Source organism: Ceratosolen solmsi, unplaced genomic scaffold, assembly GCF_000503995.2.
Source record: "Ceratosolen solmsi marchali unplaced genomic scaffold, CerSol_1.0 scaffold10, whole genome shotgun sequence".
NCBI lineage: Eukaryota > Metazoa > Arthropoda > Insecta > Hymenoptera > Agaonidae > Ceratosolen > Ceratosolen solmsi.
The window spans coordinates 7,420,032-7,433,820 of NW_011948412.1; the positions used below are offsets into that span (position 1 = coordinate 7,420,032).

Here is a 13,789-nt window from a genome sequence, read left to right on the forward strand (position 1 = left end):
TTATTATTGTTATTATTGTTATTATTATTATTATTATTATTATTATTATATTGTATATATAGTATTGATTCTCATGTCTTGATTATTTGTGAATTCGTGAATAATATTTCAAATAAATTCATCGTAATAATTTAATTAAAAACAATTCTATTGGCTTAACTAATTTTGAAGCAGCTACTTTGCTTTCAGCATTAATTTTCTTATAATTTATACTACTTTAGTAGTCGTGAATAGCTTTTCATAATTTCTTGTTAATTAATGCATTTTAAACTGAAGTTGATGAACGTATTTTCACACTCACATTATATGCATATTTAGTATTCTCGTAGAATGCATTCTGTCTCAGCTAATTATTTGTGATTGTTAATAAACTATAGTACTACAACTAAAGAACTCCTATGATCATATATATCATTGCAATGATAAATATACGCAATGTAATATTCATAATATTTGTGATAAAGATTGTCTTGTAATTTATGAATTTTAGTCATTTCCTCGTGGTTATACGGATATATTTCTTATTTATTATCAACAGCCGAATAAACACTCCCTTATTATCAGCAAGTATTTGCCATATTATTCTATCTATTTCTTTCGTTCTACATGCAAATTTCACCCATCTTTATTTACTACTTACATATTATTGATTTCTTTACTTAGTAGTCCTAACATTATTGATTTAACGCTTCTTCACATTCTATGAAACACGTAAGTATTATAATGAAACATTGCTGCGATAATTTTTGTTTCCTAGCATGTAAATAATGAAATTATTAAATAAATTTTATGTTCCATATATGAATAGCGACGATTACGATATAAGAATGAATTTCCATAAGTAATTGTATGATATATTGGCAATCAAATAACTAACCAATTAATAAAATATTGATTTTCTAAATTATGATTTTGAAATGAGAATTTAATGTATTATTTTTTCAATTTTAAAAAATATTTTATTATAAAATGTGCATTTTCAAAGACGATGTTCCGTCAATTGTGGCCTTGATAACTCACTACCTACCATACACTTAATTTTTTTTATCAAATTAACTACAAAACAAATTAAACTAACGAAAAATTATTATGCCCATTTGCTTTAAAACATTAAGAATGTCTTTATATTCTATAAGGATATGGTGGACAATTAATTTCTTAATTTGCACATATTTGACAATTCTATAAATTCGAGATATTTTAATATTAAAAATTTTTATTCAAATGTATGTTATATTTTTCATAATAAAATTTCTTTATTATTATACAAAATCACCATAATTCATAATTCTTGAGTATATTATTTATATTTATACATATGTTTATTATATTTATATTACACTTATATTTATTATCTCAATATAACATTTATCACGTGTTATGATTTTAGTCTTTATCGACTATCTAACAATTAGCATTTAATATTCATTAATTCAACAATATGTACTATGAACGAGCTCAATATATTTTTTCAGTGATATAATTGTTAAATTGCATAATAAATGATATATAACTCAATAGTATACAAATTTGTTGTTAATTATTCGTATATTTTTTAATTTATTATGGAAAAGGAATTTGAGCTGTAGCAAAAAAAAAAAAAAAAAAAAAAAAAAAAAAAAAAAAATTATAGTACTTGTAATCGTTATTAGTTTGTTCTGCCTAAATGTTATTTATTTAATGTATTATTTAACTTGTTGCTATTATTGAACATGATTTAAAGAAATCGCATCACTAATTAAAGATTTAAGAAATGTAATCATGAATCTCTATATAAGTCTCGTGGTTTAATTATTTTAAGGTTATATATTACCAACATAAATTACAATGTTTAATTTTATCAATTGAATAATAAAAAAAAACAACAAAAATAAATTTAATATAAAATTTAACATAAAATGATAACTAATAATTAGATATTGAGTCAAATAGAAAGTTGAGACAACAGTCTACGGAAGAATAATTAAAAAATTAAAGCAATTAAATTTTCTTTGTTACATAAAATTCGAGCTCTCTCTCTCTCTCTCTCTCTCTCTCTCAACTTTTAAAAGTAGATTTTAAAAGTATTTTATGAATTATTAAGAATAATAACAAATGCCAAAAGAACTTTATCAAGTGTTTTCGTATTAAGATATAAATTTATAAATGAATGAAAAGGGTATATTTTAATATTTTTCCCTTAAAACTCTATGTGTATATATATATATATATATATATAATAAAAAGGTAATAAAAATAAATAAGAAGTTGTTGAATTTCAATTGATATTGTGACTTCACGTAAACAATCTCTCAAAAATCTCCATAAATTTAAAAAGCTGTAAAAAGTGTATTATGATATCTGATTAGTCACGTGTGAATAATAATTTGAATCCTAAGCTATTAGTCCTCGAATGAAGGTTTTCAGAATGTTACGAGAAAACTTTTCATGATGTCTTGAGTACTTAGCGCTCGATACTTTGTGCTGGATGACATAATTCGACGCTTCTTTCCATTCGACAACAACGTGACGCAACAACAAACTCTCAAAATCACTCTCTAGATAACTTATATTGTCCTTTAAACGCATTGCTCTACCACTACTGTTTGCACACATGACTCAATAAGTTATGCTTATGAAATATGAAAAATTCAGCGAAATAAAGAACACGAATAACTTGTTTTCATTTTCGTGATGATAATATGCGAGTCATTTTAATAAAAAAGTTCTTTCGAAATATTTATATTTTTGTATGTAATTTATATATAATATGACAAATCCAATACTTTCTCTTCATTACACGGAAGCAAGGTTTTTTTTTTTTTCATTACATTGATGATGCGTAGGATTTTTTTATTTTAAGATATTTATTTTATACGTATGCTCATATTGTAATAAATTTCAGTAACATATAAATAAGAATACAAAAATATTTCACATTAAAACTGGAATTATAATGATTTTTTTTTATCTTGTCTACGTGATTCTAATTCTATTTATAATTATTCTTATTGGTAGATATAATTTGCGAGAATTACTAATTACTAAACTGTACATTATCATACATTTCTATTTAAACAATACAATCAATTTATTAAGAATTTATAGTTAAAATTATTATGAGAATTTAGATTTTCATTTACGTATATACATATATACTTAACTGCGGATAATTCCTTTTAACATACCAATATTTTAATATTCTTTGTTTTGTTATGATGCTAATGTTGTAAATATTCTTTAAGAGAATTATAGTAATTGATTGGAAATAGATACGAGATAAAAGCATGGTGCAAGTGATTAAGAGAAAAATAAAATAATTCAATTTTAAGGAAAAACCTAATAAACATACACCAGAGCACATAATATTTAGAATAGAATACAAAGTACTTTATAGAAAAATTATAAATAGTTTAATTAGTTAAATACAATATAATATGAAGAACACATAGGAATGACAAAGTTTTTAATATAGCACTTAAACTTCATAATTAATTAGTCAAATTATACTTCCCGAATTCACATTGTTAAACTCATTATAAACATTTATAATTACGATTAATTATCAAAAAGGAAGATTGATAAGATTTTATTAATAATATTGAAATAATAATGACATTAAAATTACTGTGTTTCACCTCGATTTTAAGCTTTGACAATAATTTTCTTCAGCTACTTTTATTTTATTTAAAATATATTAATAGTCGTTAAAATATTGTTAAAGGGCTTCTGAATCCAATAATTAATCATATGAAATGTATTGCATGTAACAAGCAATGAATACAGTTCTTTCTAATTAATTCAATTATATCATTTTTACGTGGAGTTATTATTTTTATTTTCAATTGTTGGAAATTGTATTTTACTTTTTAGGCAAGCAATTAAATTGAAATCATAGAGATTAATTGATAATTTTTTTTTCTTCTATTCTATTATTTAATAATAATCAGAATTACAAAATTCAGCGCCGTGTCTTCGAGGTACTTCAAAGTATTATTTTATTTTATTTTTTTGAAATAATGCATTGATAAGATACCAGGGGGCATTAAGAATTTATTTGTTTCGGCTATTAAAGTGAATGATTTTTTAAATACAATTTTTTAAATAAAATTAATAACGCAAGATATTACAACTTAAACATAATTAATTGGAAAAAATTTTCATCTATTATAAATGTTTAAAGTAATAATACCAATAATGCAATTTTGCACACGTACACGTTCAATTAATTTTAATTTACTTATTGTCAATTTTATTTTAATAATAACATTAAATAGATGATTTATAAAAAATAACAAAAACATTATTCGAATATAAATATTTTTTTATTCTCCAAAATAGTTTTATATTAATGGTAAAATGATGCTTATAAAAATGTTAAAAATATATAGTTAAATTTTTTCAAAATATAATTGTTAAAATGTTTTAAATACATTTTATATTGAATATTCTATTTTAAGATAAATTTTATATTCGATAAAAATAAAACAGCTTTGAGAGCACTTTGTTCAATGTTTTCAGGAAAAACCAGCGTTTAATTTTTATTTTTTTTTTTTAACTGAATTGTTATGACGAAACATTAAAAAAAAAAAAAAAAAATTGATAACCGTTGTTTGTTATGGTTTAAAGGATTCATTGAATACTATCGACTGACACGTAAGCTTAATATTTTTGACAAAGAAATGCTTAGGTTAAACAAATAAATTTGTTAAGTTGGATGTGGAGTCGCGTTGTGTACATTTATATAAATAATCATCTCTTATCGTGGAACTTCGATTGGCTACATTATATTGGAGATCATTGGCCTAGAGTTACAGTTTTCTCACGCGTAGTCATGTGACCGGTGCATACAAACTTCTCCGAGTATGCGTACCGTAAGTCCCTAGGTGTTTTTCTCCGACAGGTAACGGTAAATTATCCGGACGCGCCGCGCCTGAGTATAGGTGAAACTGTAGCGGGCCGCTTCTCGACCCTGACCCTCTTTCTCTTTCTCCTTCGCTTCATCGCTCCTTCTATCTCCTTCACTCGATCGCTCTTTCTCTCTCCCTCGCCTCTTTTTCGCTGCCATCTGCATTCACTCTGACCGACAAATGTACATTTCCGACGAATACAGCGAGTTGAAACTATTTGGAAATCTCCCTGATTTCCGGCAATATTTGTTTTTTTTTTTTTTTTTTTTTTTTTTTTTTTTTTTTTTAATGTATTTTTATTTTGACAAGGACCAGTAAATACCCTACAATAACATATATCTTATTTCCCGTTATTGCAAATTCCATTTATCGTTCGGTTCTCAACGTATTGCTCATTAGGGCAATCACATTTTTCCTTTCTGAACAGGAATGCAAATGTGTGACAAAATGCTAAGTTAAAGTGTAAAAGAATTTACAACAAAGATGTATGCCATTTTGAGTTGCGATTAATAAATGATTTCTGGATAAGCCGTCTTTATTCTATAAACTATTTTGTTCTGTTTCATGTACATTATAAATAATTATCTCTGAATAATTTTGGCAGATTATAATTATTTTAATTATATTTTTCAATTATTTTATTAATTTAATTAACGTCGAGATAAAAAATTTCGTATACTCTAGCTGAATTAATTCTATGACTATATTAATGTGGATTAATTAAGGATCTATACTTTGTATTATTTTTGTGGCTTAATCGTTAATTATCGAAATTAATAATATTAATCGACTAATGTATTTTTATACAAAATAATAGGCAAATTGAAATTTTATGATAAATAATATTTGTTTTTTTTTATTTTAATCTCTTAATCTTTAGAGGTAAAGATTAAAAGAAAAAGAAAAATTTGAATTTTTCTCTTGGACTATAATAATTTATATGTAATTTAATATTATCATTTTTATACATATTAATCTAATTAATTTATACGTTGACAAAAAAAAAAAATTATTATTTATTTTTACGTATATTCGTTATTTAATATTTTTGTGATAATTATTTAAAATCAGAAATTTTTTCAGATCAATCGAATGTTTAAATTTATATAATTATGTAAAATTATATTAATACAACACGTACGTTTAATCTAGAATTAAAATAACAATTACTTTATATTATTTTAATAAATAATATTTATTAAGTACAATGTATATTTTGCTTTAATGCTTCTTATCATTGTTTATTAGGCTTCTAGTATTGTACTTATAATTCATTGTTATTATAATTATTTATTAATATCAATGTAGTATTAACTTATTATTATAAAATTTAACTATTTGTCGAGTCTGTTTACGTAAATACTATAATTAAAATCATATATAATTATTGTCTACATTTTTTGAATAAATAATCGATTAATTACGCAGTAGATTGAATACAAATATATTGAAAATAAAAATGGAATAACATAATTTTTTTTGTATATATATATATATATATATATATAAATCTATTCACTATTCACTTAGAACAAAATATATTTTTTACAACCTATGAATTAAATTCTTATTAAAAACAAATATATTATTAATTGATATGTGATAAAATACAATTTTATAACCTTAACAAGTAGAATTATATTACAAGATTCTTTAGTTTATACTGTATTGTTCTTACATGTATGCACATAATTTATTCTAAATTTTATCTGTAATATAATATTTTCGAAAAGTTTACTCGTGCTAATAGATTTTTGATTAATTTTTTAATAATCTGTACAGTATTTATTATCTAAAATTCTCTTTTTATATTAGAACTTACAGATACTTTATAATATTCTTAACTGAGTTTTTTTTTTTTTTTTTTTTAACGAGTTATAATGAATGTTGTATTATTAGGTTTAAACAAATTTTTAAATAAATCAATCAACTGATGCAATTTCTATTATGACTTTTTTTTTATAGTATTTCACTTAACCCGAACTAATAATAATTTGATATAGAACTATTGGCTATAGATTAAGTTTAACGATTAATATGAATTAACTATTTTAAAGTATGTTTCTTAGTTAGACAATTCTCGTTCTAATTAGTTCTTTGGTCAGTTTCTTACTTTTTTTTTTTTTTTTTTTTTTTTTTTTTTTTCCCCCTTTGTACTTATGCCCCGAAACGATCAGATCCACCATTTCCAGAAGAACTGGCTTTTCTGCAATTCAACAGTTTTTCTAAAAACTATCGTTGTTATGAATAATACAGAAAAATCAGTATTATTCATCTAATATGTCATCCTTCTATTAGAAAATGCAATAATTACTTAATTAAACAGAGAGAAATAATTAAAATTTTCTTAAATATTTCTTAATCATATCTTATATGATAGATACTTTAGATTACAGGAGGATAGGAATTTTTTTTTTCTTTTAATTTAGAAATTTACAAGCTCTATTATGAAATAAATTTATTCTTGTAGATTTCTATTTTTACTTAAATATTATGAAATAATAATTATAATAGCAGACATTTTCAATGGAACATTTTAATTATAAAACTCACAATATTCAAATTTTTTCACTTTTTTTTATTATTAAGAACGAAACATAACTTCATAAAAAGTGTTTCAATACATAAAGTAAATGGCCATGAAATTAATGAAATTTAAAAAAAAAAAAAAATCTATTTAAATGATGATTCTAATATTTTTAAAAGTTTATTTTCAGGAAATCATTCGTTCTATTCTCTATGAAAAGCGAAAAGTTAATTTAATATATGTAACGTTGCATTGTGTCATTCGAGCCTACAAATTTAAATTACTATCGTTCGTCACCGGCGACTTCAACATAAATGAATTAAAATATAATAATCTTTTTATAACCACATGCCAATTTATGCGTCTTTATTTTTAATCAAACCATTTCTATTTTTAAACAGCACTGCGTGAATGAGAACTACGCGTGCTTTGCCTGCAAATATCGATTTTTATCTAAAAATATATTTGCCTATTTAAAGATAAAACACTAATTCATATAGTTCGTAAGTTGACAAGATTTTGCTTATACTTAATTAACAATAATTCATCTAATTTTGTTTATAGTTAATATAATTTTATTTATTTATCTTTATTACAATTGTTCGAAATATTATGTAAATCATATATTATATAATTTTACGGCATTACTTGAGCTTTGTAATAGACCGCCTTGCTTTAATTATAAATAATTCGTTGTGAATACTACAATTTCTGTTGTTAATATTATACTTCTTCGTACAGTTTTCTCAGGGATTCTCAAGGCATCCGAATGTATTATTTGATTTATAATGCCATGATCGTTTAATGTATGTTATATTGTAAAGTATTGTTGCATTGCTTTTGTATCGGACAAAGAGTTACTCCATGTTTGGATGTCATAAACCCATATAACGATGTTTCCATTTTATTAGAAATTCAACCACCTTACTTACTTGCATTTATATGAGATAAAACATAAATAGTCAACTATAAAATTATGATGGTTTCCTAATCTTCGTTTTATACTTATCCTTTTGTGATGTGATGATCCCTTGCCCTTTTTTCATTTATTTCCTTTATCCTTCTTTCAATCTCAAATTCTTTATATCAATCACTAAGACGAAATGGTAGGTAAAATATATATAATTAAATGCAATTCATAAATTATAATATTATGAGTTTATATTGTTAAATTATCTTTCTATTGCTCGTTATAATATATGAATTTTTAAATAAATTTTAATCGCAAATAAATAACAATAATATGTATAATAAACGCGAGCACATTAAATTTATTATTTCATCTTCAATATTGAAATGTACATTAAAATCATATAATCAACAAAATGTATCATTTTTAGAATAAGTCAACTTTTTATTAGATTTTTAAAAAGTCAATTAAGATTTCATCATTTGGAGAAAGTGAATATTTCATGAATATGAAGCATAAATATGAATAAAGCATAAATAAAGCATAAATAAATATGAAGCATAAGAAGAAATAAGGAAAAAACGCGTACGGTTTTAAATAGAATTTTAACATTTATATTTTTTATAAAATATAACTTAACGCTCAGTACTAAATGAAGAAAATCATTATTGAATTTTCATAAAACATTTTTGCTGAATAATTGAGATACTAATGTCACAATGTAGCTGTAAACATTGTCTTTATAGTCGAGGAAATTCGTTACAAAATAAAACATCTTTCATCTTTATGAATGTTTATCTTTATGTCTATTATTTATATATTTCTTTATCCATATATTATAGTATATTAAACAATAAAATGAATGTAAATGTATATATTATTAATTATTGGAAAAAAGATTAATGTACAAACATGCACATGCACATGCATATATGTAATCGTATTAATTCAATACGTTTGAAAACGATTTCCTTTAGCATATGCAAAATTTATTTTAATTATTCTAATAATTTAAATATTTGGATACCTTAACGAGATATTAAGTACTACTATTTAATTTCATTGATAATCATATATAACTAGGTAATTTAGGACACGACATTAAATTGAGAGATTAACAATGATAAAATAAGAGATGCCAGACTTTATAAGCTAAATAGATTCAATTGAAAATAAACTATATTGTGTTATAAAAGAATGATATTGTTATAAATTTTCAAACTTTATATTTATGAATATATTTACGAGTATTACACATTAATATATGGAAAAATTTATGTATACATACACATTCGCATATATTTACATTAATACGTATGCGACGTACGTACATTTAATGAATCATTTTTTGCTAAAAATGAAAATAAATTTATTTTGTGTCAGTAATATTTCTTAGAATGTATTTGATTTAAATAAATTTAGTATATTAAAAGGACACGATTATTTTTAAAAAGTTATAGATCAGCGTTTGTAAAAATCTTATTTAAAAACTTAAAAATTTTTGTAAATAAAATTATTGAATTTAATTTCATAAAATTGTATAAAGAAGATAATGAAATCTGCTAAATGATAGTTAGCAACACTTTCATACATTTACTAAATTTAAACGAATGTCTATATTTGGATTTTTGGACATTTTACAATATTAAAAATCGATGAAAATATGCGAGAAAAATTAAACATGGAGAAAAAGCACTTTATACTTATAGAATCAGTTCATTTCCTAATTTTGTTAGAAATGGCGATGTAGACACAAAACGTAACACAAAACTTACAAAAGTTAAGTATATACGTTTTCACGTTTGCTTTGATATCGACTAAAATCCTTAATTCTCGATAAATTATTTCATCACTTATTAATCCAATAGTTCCAACTTTTACAGTTCAAGAATCTCGCGTAACTCCTACATTTAGAGTAAAATATATAACGAAATAGTATAACTTCAAAATCTTTATTATTGTATTATTGAGGTTGAAAGAATATTCCGACGTGCTGACAATTTAATTATACAGTTTTATCGAGTCTAATAACTTATGCTAATAATAATTTATACTTTATGATAATTAGAAATTACATTAAAGAAAAAAGAATAAGAAAAAGTTTTATTGTACAGACTTTGTTAGATTATAGAAGTTTTCAAGATTGCGAAGCTCATGAAAGAGAATAATTTAAATGTACAATCTGTATGTTTAATAATGCATTATTATAAAATATTTTGAATGTGATTAATCCGTTGTTGTTAAAATTATTATTCAATGGAGTATGATTACATTAATAGCTGATAAATCTGAAAATGATAAAATTTTAATTTTCTGAAATGTAATCGAGCTGCTTGCTCTGTTTAATATATCATCAACATTAATAACGTATATTTCAAAAAAATAAAAATGTTAATACAGCAGCTTCCATTAAAAGTTAATTAATTAACCTTTTTAATAGGAAAGCAAAATTCTTACCGATATTACTTTTTGTCTAAATTAGATGAACAAGAATATATTTTCAACATTAAATTAAAAATATAAATAGTTCTTTAAGGATGTATTCTCGTAGGCTTAATGATACACATGCTTGTCAATTTCTAGACTTCCCCGATATATTCTCATAATAAATCATTGTTGGCTTATTCTAACGTACCTCTCATGCATTAAAGGAGATCTTGGCTTTATTTGACTATGTAAGCCAATGTTTCACATTTTCTCTCATTACGTATTTTAAAATCATGACGTAAATCCATACTCCTTATTCAGCTTTAAAATGTCGAGTATGACTTTTCGATCGTTGGCGCGAGTGCATAAATTCCGATCATTGTCACTCCGTTAAATTTGAAGTGAGCATTTGACAGAACAAAATATCGAGACATAATACAAACGTTACAATTAGTTATTAATAAACTTTGTATATTGTGAAATAGATTCTTTTTTTTTTTTTTTTTGTTCTTCGTTTGTATTTCGTTTGTATTTCGTTTGTATTTCGTTTTGTATAGCGCATTTAGACATTGAATTCCATTTATCTTATAAGACAAGGTACTATTGTTGGACGTGCAGTTGGATCGATAATAATTTAAAGCTCACTTTAGGGATGAGATTTAACATCTAATGTTGTTTTATAATCGCAGATCTGCTATTTACTGAGGAGGAAAAAAAATCCATCGATATGTCGCAAGACGCAGTCGTCGTGAGATATGCACACAAGCGCTACTCGAAGAGCCAGAAGCCTATCCTCGATGGATTGAACATGACGGTTCCACGGGGTTCTATGTGAGTTTCCATTCTTTATATTAAATGCAATTAAATGTATGAATAATTTATAAAGCATTTTTTTCCTAGCCCTTATTACCGCCAATAAAGAATTCAAATTATCATATGGATACATTATGATATATTTTATGATTTTAATTTTAATGGAAAATTATTTTTACGTAATCCATATGGCATCGTTATGCCAATTCTATTGATAGAAAGCATAATGAACATGAGAAATTGAAATTTATTTAACGAGTTTGCGCGCTATGTTGCTTGATAACTACGCATTAAAATGATATTTCATTAATCGCAAAAAAAGTCTTTATAAAACAATGATATTTATATTCATCGTGAAATTAATAGTGATGCGTTAATACTGTTATATAAATGCTATAAAATTTGATTAATTTTCCTACAAGAATAATAACCATTAGGCACAAACATAATTAATTTATCAACATTTATTCATGTTTTAAATTAACATCAACTAAACACTATGATTATTGTCAAGATATAATTGTTAACATTTTATAAGATTTTTATTACCTTGATATTAACAATTTGTACATTTTTATCATAATAGCGTTAAAAAAGTTTTGATTATGTTTCAAATTAGTAAGTAAAAAAAAAAAAAAAAAAAATGTAAAAGTAAAATATAAATCGTAGTATAATTTGCGTAGAACAATCGATGTTAATTAACTAATTAATGATTTACATTCTTTAACGTGTCGTTAATTTTCATTTTCACGATTATTCCCGACATAGATCCTGTCAATTACATTCTATGTAATCCTTCGTATATTAGACACAATTCTATAGAGGTACTTTCTAGTTGGCGACATAATTCGTTGGTATCGTGTAAACGGATAGAAAAATCTGAAATCCATATTCTATTTATCCATATTCAATAAAATAAAGAATTTAGTGACTATTTTTATGCCAATGTAATTAATGCCGAAATCACTATTCAGCTACTTTCACGTTAGAAATTAGAGCAAAAAACTAAAATCGAGACAAAAGCTTGAATTTAATGCCGCTGCATTAAAGGACATCAAACAAAGGTATTGACCAACAATGCGGGCAACTTGGTGCTTAAGGACATAAGTGGCGGTTGGTGGGACGATAGGGTTCAGGGTTGAACGTCGCTCGAGGAGTTAGATGGGGGATTTGGGGTGGGGGTGGTGGGGTAAGCGCCTTGAAGCTCTGCTCGGTACATAGCTTGCAGCTACGTTTCCTTCGGCCACGTTGAGCAACGATGGTAGAGAGGAGCTGATAAGCTGTGTCGAAGGATTCCAAGGATACTGGGATAGTCGGTCATGCGTTTTTTCGCGTTGTGTTGACACATACCGAGGATAACCTTTATAACCTATCTTAGCACTTAGCTTAGCGAGCTTGGCGGTACTTCGTTGCAATTCCAAACGTGATTTAGTTATCTACATCATAAAAAAAAATATCGAGCATAAAATACATTTGCATATATATATATATATATATATATATATATATATATTTATATAGATATGCAATTGCAACATTTTCAATATATATTGCAACAAATACTAAGAAGACATACTTTAAAGTAAATCGTAATATTCCCATGTGTCATAACTGAATAATTTAAAATTATAAATTCAATCGATTTTGTAGCCGGCTTCGGCAACAAATTGATATTATTAAAATAATATACTTGCCAAACAATTCACATAAATATTATTAGATACTTAAAAATTATGCACGTTGCAATTTTATTTGTGATAACACAATATGTATGTACAGCAGTTAAAGATGAACGTTTTCTTATGGGATTCGACGGGACGGAAAAAAAAAAATTGACATTTGCCATTGATTGTTCCGAGTATTTCTTCTTTTATATAGTATATAGTGGTAATAAAATAGTAATAAAAGTCTTGTTATACATTTGATGACTTTTAAATAAATCCTATGAAAATTTGAATAAATTATAAAGGTGATTTTTTAATTTTTAAATATAATTTAAATTCAAAGACTTATTGGCAGTTTAGATGTGAAAGTATCTTTATTAAAATTTACTGAGATTTTATAATAGAATTTAATATTATTTTTTTAACATTAGTAAATAATTATCTTAAACATAACTGTTATTGCCATACATTATTTTTCTCATGCATCTGTTATTCAATCGATTCCAATAAAATATTTATTATACGTAAAGTGGATAATTTGCAAAGATATTAAAAATTA

General features: G+C 24.3%; 1 protein-coding gene across 1 annotated transcript in view; it reads left to right on the plus strand.

The window, feature by feature from the left end:
• The window catches only part of LOC105368827 (ABC transporter G family member 20), a 39,174-nt gene that overhangs the window by 14,614 nt on the left and 10,771 nt on the right, over nucleotides 1-13,789 (plus strand). The window contains exon 2 of the mRNA XM_011507959.1: nucleotides 11,443-11,584. Coding sequence (XP_011506261.1) covers nucleotides 11,481-11,584 — 104 coding nt within the window. The 5' untranslated portion in view covers nucleotides 11,443-11,480. The remainder of the gene's footprint in view (nucleotides 1-11,442; nucleotides 11,585-13,789) is intronic.